General features: G+C 41.7%; 1 protein-coding gene across 3 annotated transcripts in view; it reads right to left on the reverse strand.

The window, feature by feature from the left end:
- RASGEF1A (RasGEF domain family member 1A) overlaps positions 1–20288 on the reverse strand; it is a 588936-nt gene that overhangs the window by 36285 nt on the left and 532363 nt on the right. Inside the window, exon 1 of one of the 3 annotated variants that reach the window (XM_068255488.1) lies at positions 8440–8766. The exons of the other annotated variants lie outside the window; for them this stretch is intronic. Within the exon in view, the coding sequence (XP_068111589.1) occupies positions 8440–8472 (33 nt within the window). The 5' untranslated portion in view covers positions 8473–8766. Of the gene's footprint in view, positions 1–8439; positions 8767–20288 lie in introns of those variants that run through there. 3 annotated transcript variants of the gene reach the window in all.

Below are 20288 nucleotides of genomic sequence, written 5' to 3' on the forward strand. Positions count from 1 at the left end.
TGAAAAAATGTCGTTTCATTAAGTTATCATGTAATACCTGGGATCACATAAAAACATCAAGTACCAGTAGTCACCCTATCAGCAGGAATAACATCAAAATGTTTATCCATAGAAAAACTGTAGAAATTGCAGAAACCCTGTAAAATTCATACTGCAGCAATTAAAAGAAAAATCCATAACTGGCAATGGTACTATAACATAATCTAAAGCCCCACAGCAATCTAATACACCAACACTAAAAATATGATTATCAAACGAAACCCAAGCCAAAAATAATGTGTAAATCATCCCACTGTCAGAAACTAATAGAGCATACTCCTTCATCCAACAATAATCTTATAACATAAAACTATTAAGAATAAAACACTATAAAGTAATTGCCCACCAGAAATATCGCATTAGAAAATAATACTGCATCTGGCACAAAGTATGTGCATGTTTTTGAATATGTGTGTGTTTATGTATACGTGTATGCATGTGTCTCTTTGTGTGTTTCTCTGTGGGCAGGTGTCTCTTTTTTGGCTATTTTATGTTATCAAAAACAAACTTTTTGGCCCAAATTTTTTTTTCACTTAAAGTGGATCCGAGGTGAACTTTTACACATTGCATAATTGTGTTCCTTTCCTATTGTTTATAGGGCATTCCTCAAGCCAAATACTTTTTTGTTTTTGTTTTAATGCTCCAATTCCCTATAAACTAAAAAAGCCACGCCCACATGTTTTCAGAGAGCCAAGGCACTTTCAGACAGTAGCAAAGGCTCATGGGAGCTTAGTCTGGGCAGGAGGAGGGGGAGGTGTTACTAGCCCTTGATTTCAGGGGAGGAGGGAGGAGGAGAGGGGATTAGAATGATGGCTCAAGATACAGATAAGCCTGCCTCTGTATAATGTTTACAAACAACATGGCTGCTGTCGTATCACAGGAATAAATAATCATATTCTATTAAAACTGTTTGCAGCTTGATTTGCTGTGTAAACCATCTAAACTTTAGATCAGATATATAGACAAGTTACTTGTTATAGTTAGTTTTTCAACTCGGATCCGCTTTAAGTTTTGTCATGTTGATATGGCAACCTTACCTAGTGGTAAGTGGGAAAGCTCCATTCAATGCTGCATTGGCAATAAGTAAATGTGTGGTGCTGAAGAAAGGTTGCCAAAAGCAATAGCAATTCTGCCAATACACCTAAAAGCAGCAGCCTAATGACTGAGATGCCTGCTTCAAAGTGTAAGGCAAATTAATCATCAAACTGACCTGCATTAGCTTCTGAATCAGCTCGTAAAGTACGGGTGATGTTTGGCCAATTTATAAGGTGAGAGGGTTTTTTATCCTTGGAATTGCACCAGGCTCCAAGTTTACAGTAAAAGCTGCCGTGGTGCAGACACGGTCACTTCATAAATGTTAAGGGGCTCTCATATATTATATTTTTACCTCTGTTCAGCACCTGTAACCCAACTATAGCTAAGATTCTGTACCTCACAAGTATCATTTTACATTTCTACTGGTTTTGGTCCTTATACCAAATGACCATTTTTTATGAACCTGGCATCAATCCAATACATTCAATTCATAGTCTCTGCAAAGATTTCCAGCTGACTGGTATTGGAAAGCCTTCTCCAATTACTAATGCTACTTCCTGATACGTTAGTAATGGTGGTCTCTGTGGATGCATCTTCATTTTGATAAGAAGTGAAGCCAGGACAGTAGCATGTTACTAGACAGGACAAGAGCTGCACATTCCTGTAAGCTGTAAGTTCCCAAAAATGATGCAGGGCCAGGTTGATATTGGACATATTTATAATTGGTTAGTCTAGTGGCAGCACAGACGGCACAGCAAGGCCACATGTTGGGTTGCAGTGCTCCCAGCTCTACAAATGAAGGTGAACGGTGTTTTTAATATTGCAATAACAATGTAAAGTAGTTATTGAAGTATAGAAGTTATTGACCTGTTTCATTCAGAAAACAAGACATGCTCATTCAGGTGTAATAAGCACACTGGGCAGTATATTCTGAAATGTGGGAGGAGACTGAAGCACCTGCAGGAAGCTCATACAAACACAGGAAGTGCATGTAAACTCCATGTTGGTAGTGGTAGGATTCAGGCCTAGGACCCCCAAGCTGTAAAGTAATAGCGCTGACTGCCACTCTACGCACTCTTTCGTTCAGGTTAGTAGATTATTATTATTAAGTAAACATTGCAAAAAAGGCACAAGTAGGCTCTGCAGAATGGAATGTCCCAAAGAGCTGTCCATAATTGTTGTCCTCACATCACAAATTCCTTGTACTTTTTCAGCACTACATAACATTCTTGTGTCTGAGACTCCCTTGTCCTCCCACATTCCTCCTCCTGTAGCAGCGCCACTCGTACAGACTCCATTGTTGTAGCAGCGCTACTCCATGATGATAAAGAGCTTCTGATTGATTCTGACATCTGTCATAGCTTGGCGTTGCAGTCCCTTCTTCAGCAAAGACTTGCGGATTTCAGCTGCCTTATTCAGCAGCAGTATCACAGAAAGGAATGCAATCCGGTAAGGAAATAAATAGCTTTCACAGTCCAAGGTCAGGAGCAGGTTTGTTGTTAACGCCACGGCTTGTTGCTATTTACAGTTCACACCAGCAGGTTGTCATCCACAAACACGGAGTGAAATATAGAGGCCGGTATGAGAAAGAATAAGTATATTCCAGTAGTGACATGCAACTGTGGCCATCAGTTTCTACCAACTAAAACCCCCGTGACATTTATAGAGGTCTGAATCCTAAATCTTAGCAGCGTTAATTATATTTATAGGAAGACATCTGTATACAACAGGAGAGGTCTGTCCCTGTAATAAATACCAATCAGAAGTCTGCTGTGGCTGATAACAGCTTCATCAATACACATCTTCCAATATTCCAAAACAGGTCATTAAATTGAGCCAATAACAACCACCAGCTGCCAGTTAATTAACCAGCTGCCAACGAATTGATCAGCAGCTGCAGGATTTACCTGGCTCAGTTTCTATCTCTTTGCCGGGTCCGGAGAAATCTGCATGCCAGAAGGGTTTTTTGCCCATCACTTCTAATGATAAAAGAAATATGGTTTTCATACACATAATTTCAAGGCTGAAGAACATGAATATATTTAAATGATCCTTTATTCCTGCAACCATACTTCTTTTAACTGGGAAAAATCCCCAGAGCTGCATAGTCAATAAAGCTACATTTTATGGCAGACACTTTAATTCTGTCAATGGAATCTCACATTTCCTGGGTTATTAAACGTGCTTGCTGGAGACTAGATCTAAACGATTAACTCCCAATGCTTCCATCAGGTTCTTCACCGCATTTCAAGTGGGGCTTATCAGTGCTTCCATGTTAATAGACTTTAAACACAAATATCTTAATAATGCACAAAGGATGAGAGGAAGAATGTGAGGAAATCTGGCTTGGGGACCAACTATTCTGTTGCTGCACAAGTACAAAGCTACACACCAGAAGATAGAATCATGTTAAAGGGATACTGTAGGGGGGTCAGGGGAAAATGAGCTGAACTTACCCGGGGCTTCTAATGGTCCCCCGCAGACACCCTGTGCCCGCGCAGCCACTCCCCGGCTCCGGCCCCACCTCCAGTTCACTTCTGGAATTTCTGACTTTAAAGTCAGAAAACCACTGCGCTTGCGTTGCTGTGTCCTCGATCCCGCTGATGTCACCAGGAGTGTACTGCGCAGACACAGACCATACTGGGCCTGCGCTGTGCGCTCTTGATGACATCAGCGGGATCGAGGACACGGCAACGCAGGCGCAGTGGTTTTCTGACTTTAAAGTCAGAAATTCCAGAAGTGAACTGGAGGCGGGGCCGGAGCATCGGTGAGCGGCTGTGCCAACGCAGGATGCCTGTGGGGGACCATTAGAAGCCCCGGGTAAGTTCAACTCATTTTCCCCTGACCCCCCTACAGTATCCCTTTAAGCTAACCGATGAACTATCATTCCACAATCTATCCGACAGATTCTTCGTTATGAACGATGGCAGAAGACTGCTACAGAAATGTCAAATGATTATTAAACAATAGGATCGTTAAAGAGAATCTGAGGTGAATTTAAAAAACAAAACAGATACTTACCTAAGGAAAGGAAAGGCTCTGGGTCCTAATGAGCCTCCCCGTTTCTCTCACAGTCCCCGCATTCCAGCTCTGGCTCCCCCATTCAAATCTCCCGCCATGGAATGGGCGGCTCCGTACTTCGCATGCACGAGTGTGCAAGACAGTGTGCTTCTGCATGCACAGTACGGAGTAGCCCATCTTCAGGGCACTAAACGACTTCCGAAGCCTCCGACAGGGGTACAAATGAAGCAGAGTATAGATGTAGTCTGTAGACTTTGCACACACATCATTTAAAAATCGTGCGTATCGCTGTAGCAGACGGGGGGCGGTTATCTGTCGAAGTGATCAGTCATGTCAGTCGTTCAAACTACCCGAGCACCATCGTGGACTATTTTGTGGTCATTCAATAAAGCTGTTTGTGCCTTGAATTTTCTAACAATATCTGAATGATGAGTCATTTATTGGTCGCTTTAAAAAAAATTCCTCCTTGTGTGTACAAGGTTCACGATTTTTTTTCCCACCTGTTTTCTTACTACTACCCAGTGCTAAACCAATGCTGTTAAGATGAGGTCTACCTGGACAGGACTTTGGGCCACAGTAGTACACATTTTCTATTTCCAGAGATTGGCCAGTTGTTGCTTTGGACATGATTTATTCAGATTTTTCTAAACTGGAATACATTGTGCGTGTGTGTGCACCAACACTATCTCGCTAACATTTCAGTAAGCCTCGACATGGCCCATTTTGACTTTAGCAATGTTTACAAATTAAAGAGCCTTTTTGGTCATTCCCCAGAGGTTGGCAACAATACCTGTCTCTGATTATCAAAAAACACAGGCATTAGTTACACGTCTAAAAAAAAAAAAACAAGCAACTAAGGCTGTATCAGACATTCTATGTGACCAAAGAATTCCTGAGTACATGAGTAAGAGTTCCTGAATATGTATGCTTTAATAGCTTCATTGCACCTTTAAGATGCCATCCATGTAAGCCAGCAAGGCAAGATGCTGCTATTCACATCTTAAATGGAAGCAGATTTCACTCTTCATTAGTCTGGAAGCATGAGAGTAAATAATGAACTGCTGCTTCCGGGTTTCAGGACATAACTCTGGCTTTCTGAATAAAGGCTGCAGCGAAATTCTTCCCAAATCATTTATTGTGCTAATAAATATGAATCATTCAAGGTAATCAATAGTACAGCTGCATAACATTATAACACTGCAGTGCAGACTCATCATTGCAAATTAGGACAAATGGGCTGTGCCAATCACTTAGTTCAGATCCTCAAGACAGCAATTCAGATAAATGTTATGTTTAAATGAGGAGCCTGAGCCATCTCCTGTGTCTGTGGGAGCAGCTCCTCCTCTTGGGCTGCCTGTGTGACATAACACTGCTTACATATTATCAAATGTTGTCTACAAGCAGATTACCCCAGACACTGCATAAGTAGCACCTTTGCAGCCAACTTGTAACCTCTAATTGGAGGGTTAGAACTGGCAGAGCAATGTAGCCAGGCGGTACAGCTTGTCTCTGGGCATGTGTGGCTATTAAGTTATTTCCATTAAAGTGAGCTTTAAAATCAGGAGTACTTTTTGTGCCTGTACTGTTCATAGCTATATTTATTGTCCAGCACAGAACACACCGTTCACCTCCCGGTGCCCATACGGAGTGTCCCATACAAAGGCTGCCTTATTACATGACTCAGACAGATTATCCTGTTCTGCTTAACAATGCAGACACACAATGCAAAGCACAAGATTGTACAAGTTATGCAACACTGCTGGCACAAAATAAGACTCTCCCTGCAAATTATATTTCATGCACTATTTTCAGCTTTAACTTTTCTGTATGTTAATATATACAGGTAAGCCTGTTTATAACTACTACTAAAATAACGCTATGGTGTGTACACAACTAACCAATGACTTATTGACTGTAACAAGGCATTACTGAGCTGTAAAGGGCTTTTGTGTTCCTTTTAGACAACTATTAACCATCTTGGGGGACAGGTGTAGAAAATAACGGACAGATCCTCTTGCTTTGTGATTTCTCATGCAGGTGAGGTAGCACCTTGGCTATCTGTAGTGGATTACAGAGCAAAGATTCCAAATTAGGAAATAAGTCCGCTTTGTGCTTATAGTGGAATTTGGAAACCAATAGCTGGCTGCAAATTAAAATTAAATGGTGATTTTTCATAACAGTAAGTTGAAAAACATTTGTGCAACACTGATACATGTTTATAGCAATTTTCTGGCAAGAAGTTCGGTATGCAGCAACTAGTACTGCACTTGTCACATCACAAAGCAGACAATTTCAATGGTCTACTATTACGATTCTTGCAATATCACTAGGTTGTTGAGAACGATTAGTTGGATTTTAAGGAGTATTACCACAGGTCTCTAAATGACTCAATATATTGTTACTGGTACATTTTAAGGTCTGTTAGTTATTATTGATAACAAAAGGACAAAAGCCTTGTGTGTGGTTTTTAGCCTGGTCTTGACACCCTTCCAACATCATTAGATAAATGTGAAGACGCCCAAACGAACCACAGTAGCCATAACTATAGTCATTCCCACAGGTATTTTAATTGTATTTTCTCTAATGCCAGTAGAGACAGTGTGTAGTACAATTATGACAAAAACTTGCATTTTTCATAGGAAGAGAACCCATTCTTCAGAGGAAGAGAACAACTTCTTCAGAGGAAGAGAATACATTCCTCAGAGGAAGAGAACTGATTATTTAGAGGAAGTGAAGCATTCTTCAGAGAAAGCGAACGCATTCGAACGCATTCTTCAGCAGGAGAGAATACATTCTTTAATGGAAGACAACCCATTCCTCAGAGTAAGAGAAAAGATTCTTTAGAGGAAGAGAATGCATTCTTCAGAGGAGGAAAACTCATTCTTCAGAGGAAGAAAATTAATTCTTCAGTGGAAGAGAATGCATTCTTCGGAGGAAGAGAATACATTCCTCAGCAGAAGAGAATACATTCCTCAGCAAAAGAGAACACATTCATCAGAGGAAAAAGAACACATTCTTCAGAAGAAGAGAACACATTCTTTAGAGGAAGGGAACACATTCTTCAGAGGAAGAGAACACATTCTTCAGAGGAAGAGAACACATTCTTCAGAGGAAGAGAACACATTCTTCAGAGGAAGAGAACACATTCTTCAGGGGAGAGAACACATTCTTCAGGGGAGAGAACACATTCTTCAGGGGAGAGAACACATTCTTCAGGGGAAGAGAATGTATTTTTCAGAGGAAGAGAATGCATTCTTCAGAGCAAGAGAACACATTCTTCAGAGGAAAAGAACACATTCCTCAGCGTAAGAGGATGGATTCTTTAGAGGGAGAAGGCATTCCTCAGGGGTAGATAACTCATTTGACTAAGGAAGAGAACACTTTCTGGAGAAGTGAACCCAATGACAGAGGGGTATGTAAAGTTACACCCTCTTAGCTGTGCATCATACAAGGATAAGGAACCATCTTATAGCATTTGTATCCATACAATAAATACAGTAGTATTGACTGCTCCATATACTCACAGTCCCTATTTCGGCATCACTAAAGTCAATGCTTTTCAGACCATGTCCTTTGAATGCTGAGTAGCAATCTGAGGGAGTAGAATGTAGAATTCTTGTCTTATACTTCATGCTGGTGGCAGATGCAGTACAGTAGAGGTCTGGTGCAGATCTGCAAAACGCTAGAGGTTTTTGAAGCAGATTTCAGCGTTTTTTGGAGCGTTTTTGTGTGGCACATTTCAAATATTGTAATAGTAAAGCTGTTACTGAACAGCTTCTGTAACAAAATGCCTGGAAAACTGCTCTGATCTAGCGTTTTTCAGAGCAGTTTTCCACTTTCCTATACTTTAACATTGAGGCAGAAACGCCTCAGAAATCTAAAAAATGCTGCAGCCCCCGAGTTTGCGTTCGTGGAAAAAACGACCCGCTCTAGTGTGCACCATCCCATTCACTTTCATTAGCCAAGCAGTTTTCCCCCTGCAAGTTTTTTAAAAAATGCTTCAGAACCGCTCCGGTGTGCACCAGCCCTAAGTCGGCAGTCATTCAGTATAGACAAAACATACTGTATGTACTTACATTGGTGGCTACAGCTCTATCAAACAGCTGTAAATGTAAAAAAAAATAGCTACCTATATCAAAGGGATCTGTAAAGCCCTGACCCGTATTCCAGTAGAGAAGTACACAGTTTCATTTGTAAAGTAATAAAGACTTCAGCAGAAAGAATTTCAGAGACTGAAGGACAAGTACTGTGGACAGAACATGACTCTCCAGGCCTAAACACAACATTGGAATATATTACAGAAGACAGCACTACAGTCAGTACTGCACTCAGTGTGACACATACCTGGAATGAACTCTGTGGATTCCTGACACTCATCTGAATTGTTACATCATGAGTTAGGATTATGCAAGACTTAGCTTAATACAAAGGTACTTCTAATAAACACACAGCATGCTGCAAGTATTCTGAAGGGTCAGTTTCGTGGCAGAATCGTTCTGGTTCTACCAGTCAGCAACGGAACCAGTTATACACTCTATATTAATATATCCTTCAGCAACACATGCACAATGCACAATTTCCTATACAGATAGTATTTTTTCACTAAAGTTAAAAATAATGGGGTAAGGGGGTGGATACTCTGGCAGGTGACTGCACAAACATCACAGTCTTAGGACCACTAATTTATCCACATACTTCAGAAATAAATCATTTAAGGGCATGCATGGAAATAAAAGGGATCGAAACCTGACAGGGCCAGGATTTATTCAGTAAGATGTCCTTGGGCAAGACTTCCTAACACTGCAGAGAGGCCCCTTGAGTGCTCCTTTAGTGGCTCCAACAGGAGAAAATCACTATACTGTACAAATGTTTGTATTAGTAAAAAATAGAAATACAGATTTATAAAGCCAACTAGTTCTTTTTTCGTTTTTCAGGAACAGGAAAATGGTATCTGCCTACGCAGCTGTGGACTCTATACCAAGCAAGCTGTTCTGTACACTCATTATGGTGTAGGATAGAGAAGCTGTATCTTATCTGTCTCCTAAAGGAATGCGTTTGTGGGTCTTATGCTGGGCAAACACGAGTCGACCCGGCAGCTCGATTAGCCGCCGGATCGACTCCCGATGCGTCCCCGCAGGCGGCCGGATCGCTTCCCACTTGTCCCCGCGGGCGCTCCTTATTTTCCGCTCGATTCCCCGCTATTGTCCGCCCGCAGGGATCAAGCGGGGTAGCGATCCGGCGGGTCATCGGACCTGTCTGAAATTATCAATCGAGCCATCAGCGGCTCGATTGATAAGAGCGCATCGGCCCGTGTATGCCCAGCATAACATGAGCTGCTGGCCACTGCAGGACATGGACAACTGTCACTCTGCAGCACAAATCATACTATGGATGTTTAAAGCCCCACTCTGCTCAAAATACACAGATCCCACTCCTGGCCATGTCCTGTATGATTAAAAAAAACAAAAAAACAACAACAAACAACTTTGTTATTATCCTAGGCTTGCATTTGACGACTGTTTCTTCCCCATCTCTGGGAATCCATGGACAGGACCAACAAAGTTAAGTTCTAACTGAGCCCTAAATTGAGGGCAGGTCAATCAGGTATGTCCATGGGACACCAAATGTAGAAAGAAATATCAAAGCCAGACTACTTTTCCCAGCATGCCCATATTACAGTAGGAACCATTGTGCGATCTCAATCTGTTAACAGAAACTAGCAAAGCTCCAGGTGTCAAAGTCTATGTGGATGGGAATTACTAGCAATTTTTCCTTTCAGTGCTATGGTGTCAGGTTTTAATCTCAGCCTGGACCACATCTGCATGATGCCTGTATGTTTCCGCAGTGTCTCGTTAGGTTACCTTCTGGTAGTCCAATTTCCTCCAACATTCTGTAAACACACTGGTAGAATAACTGGCTCCACCAAAATTGGCCTCAGCCTATAGTTAAGACATTAGACTATGGTGAGCTTCACTGAAGCATAGTTAGCAACGTGTCTTGTTTAATGTACTCTGAATATATTAGTCCTGTGTGACATAGTGTCCCTCCTCCCCAGCCATGAGGACTAGGATGAAGTGGGCTGTAAAGATTACCTAGAGATCTAAAATCATTGCAAGTCCAGATCTTATGCTGGATCCACACGGTGCGTTCGCGCACCCGATTTCCCGCTCGATTCCCGTCGATTCGTTTATTTCCAACATGTCCGATTTGGATTTCGATGGATCGTTAGGTCGATTTGCATGCAAAGTATGCCGAATTGACCTAACGATCCATCGAAATCCAAATCAGGCATGTTGGAAATAAACAAATCGACGGGAATCGAGCGGGAAATCGAGTGCGCGAACACACCGTGTGGATCCAGCATTAGACAGACAGACAGAAGACATTCAAAACATGGACATACTCAGGAGTTGGCTTTTAATAAATACACAACTTTCAAGTGGAAGCAGCATGTTGTATGTACACAATAAGCAATACGGAATGAGGGCTTGCTTTTAACATAACTGACAACTCTCTTCTCTACTGGCATCATGGTTCCAGTGTTAATGAAGAAAGATCTATATATTAAAAGAAACCAAATGTTTTAGGTTCTATAGCATGTTGTCAATTAACCCTGTCAATGATAACCACATGGTAGAAAGGCAAACATAATGCAAGGGAATCATCTCTGTTCCAGGCTTTCATGGTATGTTGGAGTTATTTGTTTTAATATCAGAGGGATCCATGCTCTCACATCACAGCCCTCAGTGTATCAGAGCAGTGATGACAGCCTGCAGGCGCCAGGTGGGATTAGCAGAAGACTCATTGCCACTAAACAAATGTTCACTTTGTGCTGCAGCGAGTGACACGGCCCTAACACAAGGCCACCCAATGATGCTTTTGGTAGAAGGAAGAACACTTTCTTCTGGTGCTGTTACACCATCCCATCCACTGAGTGTAACAGGAACACTGATGGTCACAACTATGTGGTCACATCACTAGTCCACAGCGGTTTGTCAGTGAGGAAATGGAAATGCTTATTAGTGGTGTGGCATAACCTTGTTCATTTTACTAAATTTTCATTTTACTAAAAATAAAATACATTTTTAACTGCTTTAGATAAACCATAAAATCAAAGTTGGATTTTAGTTAAGCTCCATAAGAATTCACTTGTGGTGTCTTCTCCAACTTTGTGGTTTGAGTGAACTAGACAAGGGTTCAGTGTCAATTAAAATTAGTGGGGTTTTAATAATTGTGCCAGGGCTGGTAAAACCCCAGAAGCCAGGTATCCATGACCCTTCAGAAGCTGCAGATGGCATTAACTGGAGTTTATCGCTGTCAATGTCACTGGTTCCTAAACACATCTTGTTTCAACTTGGATTGGACAGACTAGCTCCTAATGTGTCCTCTGTTTGGGTATGCTTATGGTGCCCCCCATATGCTAGTAATAGGCATCCTTGACACCCCCAGCCCTACCGCTGTCTAACCTAACATCAGCCTACACCCATCTCTGCTGCATAACATAAATGTGTAGCCCATTCCATTCAACCCAGAATGGGGTAAGATGAAGGCCAATGCTTGGCCTTCATCTTACCCCACAAACTTGTTATTACTATAAATATAGACTATACCTCAGTATCCTCAACCCACTAAGCCTGGTGCCTGGTTGTCTTACCTGATGCTGCACTATCATTAAAGCCTTAAATTAACTGATTAGCCATCTCCTGTTGCCTCCATCTCAAAAAATGTAGTGTAATCTGTGCATACTTAACATAAGATTATGTTAAAGCACATATGGTTTTCTTAGGAATAGCCCACCTTGACAATTGCAATCTCTTCCTCTGTGACCTGCCTAGAAACAAACTGGCTTCTGTCCAGCTACTCATTATTTTCACACCTCCTGACACTGCTCTGATGCTGCCCCTCTCTGTCAATCCTTATGATGGATACCAATGATCCACTCCAAACTTCTATCAGTTTCAAAGCATTCCACCTGTCCTCTGCACAAACGTCCTGCCTGCTTTCCAGAAATCTGAACCTTTTTCCTCCCTCTGCATGTGAAACTCTTCTAAGCTTCACTCAAGTGACCTCAACATATACTCTCCTGAGACTCTTTTCCACACCAGGTCCATCATGATTTGAGTGTTTAAACCATCAGCATACCCTTCAGACAAACCTATTGAAATAATCATATAATTTGTCATAATCATTCAATCATCATACACCTCTGTCTACCTTTAAAACAGCTGTCAAAGAACCTGCTGCATCCGCTGTTCCTCTACCTAGTGTTTCCACCACCCTTCTCTACACTGTAAGCTTCAATCAAGTGTAACAATGTGACACCAAAAGTAGGAAAAACAATAGATGTCAGTGTATATTTCCTTGTAAACTTGAATTCATGTAATCACCATGGCTGGATAGTGTAATGGTCAAGGGCTCTGTCTCTGACAGAGGAGACCTGGGTTCAAATCTTAGCTCCCTAACACTGCTATGGCCCACTGAGAGTACCCATGGGCTCAGATCCAAAGGAATTATCATGATCTACTCTAATCAGCATGACTGGTTTCAGAATTGGCCATATTAATTTTGAATTTAGTTGGGCTTCAACCCTAACCTTGCCAAATATGTCTACCTACTCCTAACCAGTAACGCTACATTGTATACTTGCTGAGTGAAAACACCAGACTGCACTTTAGCAGCAATTTCTATAGATGCGAAATGTACTGCTGAGTACAATTTTATCTTCTTAAAATCCTGAATTACACGCTGGCTTCTTACAGCTCTAGAGGATGACAATAATACGCCCAACAAAGTTTGGCCAGTCTCTTCCTACTTTGACGTCTTATTTCTCTGCAGGGGCATTGCTAGTCCCAAAGATCAGTGGCACGTGCCCCGGGTCTATTCTGGGGTGCCCTGGATATCCCCCAGGCAGGGGGTGGCAATACTCACCTCCGGCCACTTGGTCTCCGTATTCTGTAGACATCTTCTTTTCTGGGCTGTCTGAGAATGAATCAGATGCTAGAGCTCCTAGCATCTGATTCTTGGATGCTAGGGGGAGAATTGCCAGCTACAGAGGATGTCTCCAGACTTGGAAAGCAAATGGAGGAGATGAGTAGTTCCTCCCATTGTGCTACTCTGCTGGCAAGGGGAGGGGGTCGGTCGGGAGAGGAACAGTGTGGAGACACACAACGATGCATGCTCCCCGAATTTTGATGGATGTATTAGACAAGACAAATAACATTTATATTGCGCTTTTCTCCTTGCGGACTCAAAGCGCCAGAGCAGAGCAGCAGCCACTAGGGCGCGCTCTATTGGCAGTAGCAGTGTAAGGGAGACTTGCCAAAGGTCTCCTACTGAATTAGTGCTGGCTTCAATGGAGAGGAGGGCTTCATCTAACATTTTACTAGGCAGGCCTACTTAGACTGCTGTTAAACTCATGTAAATATGGCTCAACGCATGACCACACCCCCATTCTGGTGCATGGCCACAACCATTTTTCAGCTGGAGTGGCCAAAAGTGCCCTGGATCTCTTAGGATCCTAGCAACGCCCGTTTCTCTTTCTGCAGCCATGGGATCCTCAGTCCTCCTGCATTTCCCATAATAAATAACAGACATGAATAAATCTAGCAGACATGCTTCATCACAGAGTCCATGAGAAATGGGTTTAGCCGGGGCAGACAGCATGCAGCAAAGAGCATAAGTCATGTGCAAAGCTGGTGGGTGGAGCCAGCTATTAACATACATTCACAAACAGATTAACATTTTTTGATGGCCTAACCTTTACATATTGTGGCTCACTTATAACACACACCATAATTCAAGTGCTTTATTCACAGGAATGCACACAACTCACCTTGCCTATATTCTGCGGATACTAGTAACTGATAGGAATTACGGTAGATGGAGTCTAGCCTGTTTGATTGATTTCCTTTTAGTGGATGTGACATACAGACATGGTGGGCTAACTGTATGGCTAATTACCCCTTCTTGTAAATGTGGGCATTGGGTGAAAACCCCCTCCCCTCAAAACACACATCAAAGCATTTTCTGAAGAAGCCAATTTCATTTAAAAGCAATGAGATTGAATGTAATCCTTTCTAAAGCAAAACAAGTGAAAGGAACAAAGGTCAGCACTTAAATGCTGGGTGGGAAAAGACCACCTAAAATAACCAAATCCACTGGCTGCAAACTAACCCCCCAGCAGACTCTCCATGGTAATACACAGATCATGCTCAAGCAGCTGCTTATTACATGGTGACATAAAAGGCCAGCAGGAGCCTATCCAAACCTTACAGCCATAGCAAAACCTTTGCTTCCATACAACAAAAAACCTCTAAGCGGAATAATGATTTGGCAGTGCTTTTTATTGCCTTACCAATATTATTGTTATAAAGGTTCACTCAGTGTTTACTATAAAAAGAATTGAGATAAACAATTATTCATGACTGTTAGTTAAAGATTTCTTTAGAAGCAGCAAAATTGTAAACACAAATAAACCAGAAGTTTGCCTTCTGTTTTGCCATAGCTTTTTAGTAAGGAGGCTTTCTGATCTCTTTCAGCCCCTTACACACCCCTATGAGTTCTGGTTCACCATGAGCTTGCTGGGAAAACTGAAACACAAATATACTGATTTGTAATAACAAATAGTTTTAACAGCATTCCAGCCTGTGTTTTGTAGATATCTCCCACTGCAGCTAGGGCAACACAGATTAATGTTATCACCAGTCATGTCTGAAAAAATCCTTTTCCCCCCAAGTTGTGTAAGCATGTGCTGTGCGGCTACCGTGGATGCACGCATCAATGCATAGCTGTCACCACATATCACTGTGACAGGGACTGAGGCTCTACAGTGTAACAGGGCATGAAGCCAGCGCAGGACGTCTGGAGGTAACAAACTGGCACATCCCATGTAAACAATGTATTTAAAGAGAAACTGTCGTGAAAATAACTTAATACAAATTGTTTTTATTTATTTATTTATTTATTTTACAATATTGGTTTATAAATTATTTAGTCAATGTTTGCCCATTGAAAAATCATTCCTCACCCTGATTTACATTTTGAAATGTATCACTGACGGTGACATCTTTAGCCCAGTCAGGTGAAATTCTGTGAAATATTTGGTTACTGAGAGTTTCAAAGCCAGTACAAAATATACCTGATACCCGATCCCCCAAAATGCTCTGGGGGGGGGGGGGGGGGGAATTACACATAGCTAACCAGCCTAGGCTAAACATCACTGGGTGGACAGGGCTACATTTAATATATAGCAATATATAGATATAGTGTTTCTGATGCTGAAACCAAGAAAATTACTGTAAAAGTTAATAATTTACTGCATTCAACGGTCATTACATAGCCTCTTTAATCTACTTGTTGATTTTTGATCTGTATTTACTGAGAAAAACTTCAATGATAAAAAGAGAGGAGAAAATATGTATTCATACAGCATATACTACCTTTTGCTTAGAATCGGTCACATAAAAGCCTAGTAAAATGACTTCAGAGCTGGCCCTGGATGCCAGGGAGGGATAACATCTACAACTATTCTGCTTGCAAGAAAACCTTTTTAACACCCTCAGGATAAATACAGAGTACAGCCATTACAATGCTGAGCACAATGAATAGATTGTGAGGCTACGTTAACTGCTGTTCCCTGCCATCCAATCCTTGTACAGCATGACGATGGAGGAAACACACAATATACACTGGCTAGCTAAAACATTAGTCACCTGCCTAACATCATGCACATGCCGCATGTACTGTCAAAACAGTTCTGAGCCATCAAAGACTCCACAATATCTCTGAAGGCATCCTGTGGCATCTAGAAACACGATATTAGAAGCAGACCCTTCAAGATCTGTAAGTTGCCAGTGGGGTCTCTATGGATCATACATATGCTCTATTGGACTGTGATCTGGAGAATCTCTATTGGACTGTGATCTGGAGCTTTAAGATAAATTGATTCATCAGATCAGCCCATCCTCTTACATTGATCCATGGTCTGGTAGTTATGATAAATTGCATACTATAAGCACTTCTGTTGGTGGTTAGGGGTAGCATAAGTAGCAAGTTATGATGTCCCGTCTCTCTCTCATGGCCATCAGTGCATTTTTCTGAAGTCTATGCTACAGTAGCTCTTCTGTAGGATCAGAAAACACAGAATAACCCTCAACCATCAATGTGACTTGGATGTCATGACCCTGTCACCATTTCATTGTTGTTACTGTTTAGATTCCCACCACAACCCTGTTAGTTCTTTCCTAGCAACAAGACACAGAACCTTTATATCAAGCTTCTCTCTTGGCAGACTCAAAGTGCCAGAGCTGCGGCCACTAGCAGTGATAGAGTCTTGCCCAATGTCTCCTTACTGAATAGGCACTGGCTGAAGAGGAAGAGGCAAAATTTGAACCTTGGTCTCCTGTGTCAGAGACAGAGCCCTTAACCAGTACATTATGCAGCCACTATCCGACCATTAGAACAATTGGACCCTTTCTACTGTTCATATTACAGAACATGTTTAGCTTGCCACCCAATGAGCTCTATTCATAGAACTTCTCATAAATGACTCATTTATCACCTAATTTATAAAAATAACCTTTCAGCACATTTACAAGGAAAATCATCACTCAAAGTAAGTTTAAGGTTAATGAGGCCTGCTGTACTAAAGATTTCCAACAGATTTGAATCTGCCAGGAATCGAGTGGGAAAATCAATAAGTGTATGGACTGCATTATACTTGACTGCATAATAAAATTAAAATCTACCTGTTAAGGTGGCCACACACCATACAATTTTTTAAATATCTGTTCAATTTAAGAATTGCAATCAATTTTTCTGACTGATTGTAACATTTCAAAAATATGACCAATGTACCACATACCTATGTTCAATTTTTTCCTCAATTGTGATAAAAATGATTGGGAACTCAGAGGAAATTGCTAGGGTGTGTATATCAATAAATTAACAATCCAACACATACCATACAATCTTTGGTAGAAATTGAAGAGAAATATCTGGCATTCCGGATCGATTTAAATCGAAAAAAACTGGAAATCCGATCGGATTTTTCAGTCGAATGAAAAAAAAGCTTTCAATTTTTTCGAGAGAAAGGCTCAACACACACCATACAATCTTGGTTGTTCAATCTTACCACTTTCATGTAGTATAAGAGCTTATCCAATCAATCATTCAAGGTATTTTCAATCTGTTGGCCCTTATACTACATAGATTTGGTAAATCTGTACAACCAAGATTGTATGGTGTGTGTTGAGCCATACGATCGTTTTTATCGAATTACTGTAAAATTGGATCATTTTATTGTATCGTGTGTGGCCACCTTAAGGCTGGCCAAAGCATGGTTGGATGTGCAAATACGATTTGTCTATCATAGTTACAGAAAAACAGCAGCACGGGTGGCATAGTGATTAGCAGTCTCGCCTTGCAGTGCTGGGTTCCTGGTTCGGATCCCAGCTAGGAAACAGTTTGTACGTTCTTCCTTTGTCTGTGTGGGTTTCCTCTGGGTACTTGGGTTTCCTCCCACGTCCCCAAAACATACAGATAAGCTAATTGGCTTCACCCTAAATTGGCCCTAGACTAAGATACACACCACAGGATACATACATAGACATGTGACTATGGTAGGGATTAGCTTGTGAGCTCCTTTGAGGAACAGTTAGTGGCACAAATACATACTTTGTACAGCGCTGCAGAAGATGTTGGTGCTGTATAAATACTAAACAATAATATTGAATATTTTTCAAAGGACACCTTAAGTGAGAGACATAAGGGGGCTGGCATATTTATTTCCTTTTAAACAGTGCATATTTCCTGGCTGTCCTGATGACCCTCTGCCCCTAATACCTTGAGCCACAGGCCCTGAACAAGCATGCAGATCAGGTGCTCTGACTAAAGACTGACTGGCATTGCCACATGCTTGTTTCAGGTGTGTGATTGAGACACTACTGATCCATGTAAAAGTAGCAGAACTGCCAGGCAACTGGCATTGTTTAAAAGGAAATAAATATGGCAGCTTCCAAATCCCTCGCATTTCAGGTGTCCTTTAAACTTTCCTTTGTGATCCTTGTATGATCTACTGTGAAAATTACCAGCAGCAATTGTCATTGCATGTCTGAGTCCTTACGATGACAACAATCAGATTCCATGTGCTATTATCTAACACACAAGGAGAAGAGAAGATTGTTTTCTTTATTGTATAATATGAACCATCTACACAGTCATTGGCTCGCTTTATGGTATTACTAACAGACTTGTGCAGATCTACAATTATATCACAGGCAATGAAACGCTGACCCACACGATGATTACAGCTTACTGTACCAACTTTCATCTGAACCAAATGCCTAGCATAGTCTCAGGCATTCCCAGCTGTGAGGCAGACCTCTCTGGGAAAGTCAAAGGAAACTGCTGGAATTGATGAGACATGTGTCCTACAAGTCTCTGTTGCACACAGTTATTAGTATTGTCTACAACAAGAAGCACACTGAAAAACAAGCATTTAACTGCCAGCCGTGCAGGGGAGGATTGGGGAAATTCCTGAGTTGTTTACCAGCTGAAAAACAAAGCAAAGAGCCTGCACCTGCGCCTTACATCATCAACTGTACAACAAAAACACCTTCCATGGGGACTGTGTCTGCCATGTGCTCTGCCCTGCTGGAGGCTAATCTGCCACAGCAAAACAGCACCAAGGATTTCCCAGATCCACAACCAGAAGCTTAATACCCAGCAGTGTCAGATCTACTTTATGGGACATGAAGATAGCCCTGCACAGCTACAAGACCTCCCCACAGGGGAATGAGTGTCTGCTGTACACATTTGTCTGAGAGGCTAACCTGCCACAGCTCAACACCTGGGAATTCCCACATCCAGAATCATGCCTGACCTGCTACCTCTGAGAAAAGTCATCTGTGTCACTTACAGCAACACTACTATTTCCATAGGGATGTGTACTGTGTGTCTGCCATGTGCAGAGCGCCACTGTGAGACTAATCAGCCACAGCATAGAACCTGCACTATGGATTTCCCAGAGGCAGAGCAGTATCTGCTCTGTGCCCGCTATACATGAAGCTCTATGGAAAATACAATGTACAGCTAAGTTTCCACAGAGATATACATCTACCAATTATACAGCACTACTAATCCATCACTACTACACACCACCAGAGCAATAATAACAGCAGTGCCAGGGATTTCCCAGGTACAAGAGGGACTGTCGTCAGCATCGAAACTGCAATAGTATAATAAACAAACAACCCTCTGTAGAGTGTACCACAATACAGTTTTGGTTGTTTCCCTAAATATTTTAAAGGGCAACTGAAGTGAGACCTATATGGAGGCTGCCTTAATTATTTCCTGTTAAGCAATACCAGTTGCCTGGCTACATTGCTTGTCCTCTGCCTCTAATGCTTTTAGCCATGGACCCTGAACAAGCATGCAGCAGATCAGGTGTTTCTGACATTGTAAGATCTGACAAGATTAGGTGCATGCTTATTTCTGATGTGATTCACACTCTACTGCTGCCAAATAGACCAGCAGGACTGCCAGGCAACTGGTATTGTTTAACAGGAAATAAATACGGCAGCCTCCATAAACCTCTCATCTCAGTTGTCATTTAATTACTGAACAGCAACTTAGATCAACACAAGGAATATCCCAAGTTTTTTATATGTGTTAAGTGTCTGGAGTATTTTACAATACGCAACCTATGCAGAAACTCCATCTTTGTTATTAGCAGGCTAAGTAATCAGTATTCCCCTGCACAGTAGAGAGCAATGTCCCTGAACAGTAAGTATATTCAGCATTACAGTATGGCCAATCTGCACAACACAACATCAGGGATTTCCCTGGGTGTCCCCAAATGAAGTGGGCAGGTTCTGGTCTGCTATATGCTCCACAGCCCTCTATAGAAACACCATCTGTGATACTATGGGCAGCACACAAACCTAGGTTTGCTATAGCAATGTGATTATTACATTAGTGGTTCTGCATTGTAATTAGATGGCAGCAAATAACAGAGCAGGGTAGCAGAATGACAAAATGTGTGATGTAACAGCATAACAACTAGTCCTGTGATACAGCCCGCTCACTGTTACTAAAAATACAGCACACAAAATAACCTTCAACTCCAAACTGAAATCAGGTCCAGGCAACAAGGCAGCCTTCTTATGTAAAGGAAAAAACAGCAACATTCTTCC

This window comes from Hyperolius riggenbachi, chromosome 10, assembly GCF_040937935.1.
Source record: "Hyperolius riggenbachi isolate aHypRig1 chromosome 10, aHypRig1.pri, whole genome shotgun sequence".
Lineage (NCBI taxonomy): Eukaryota > Metazoa > Chordata > Amphibia > Anura > Hyperoliidae > Hyperolius > Hyperolius riggenbachi.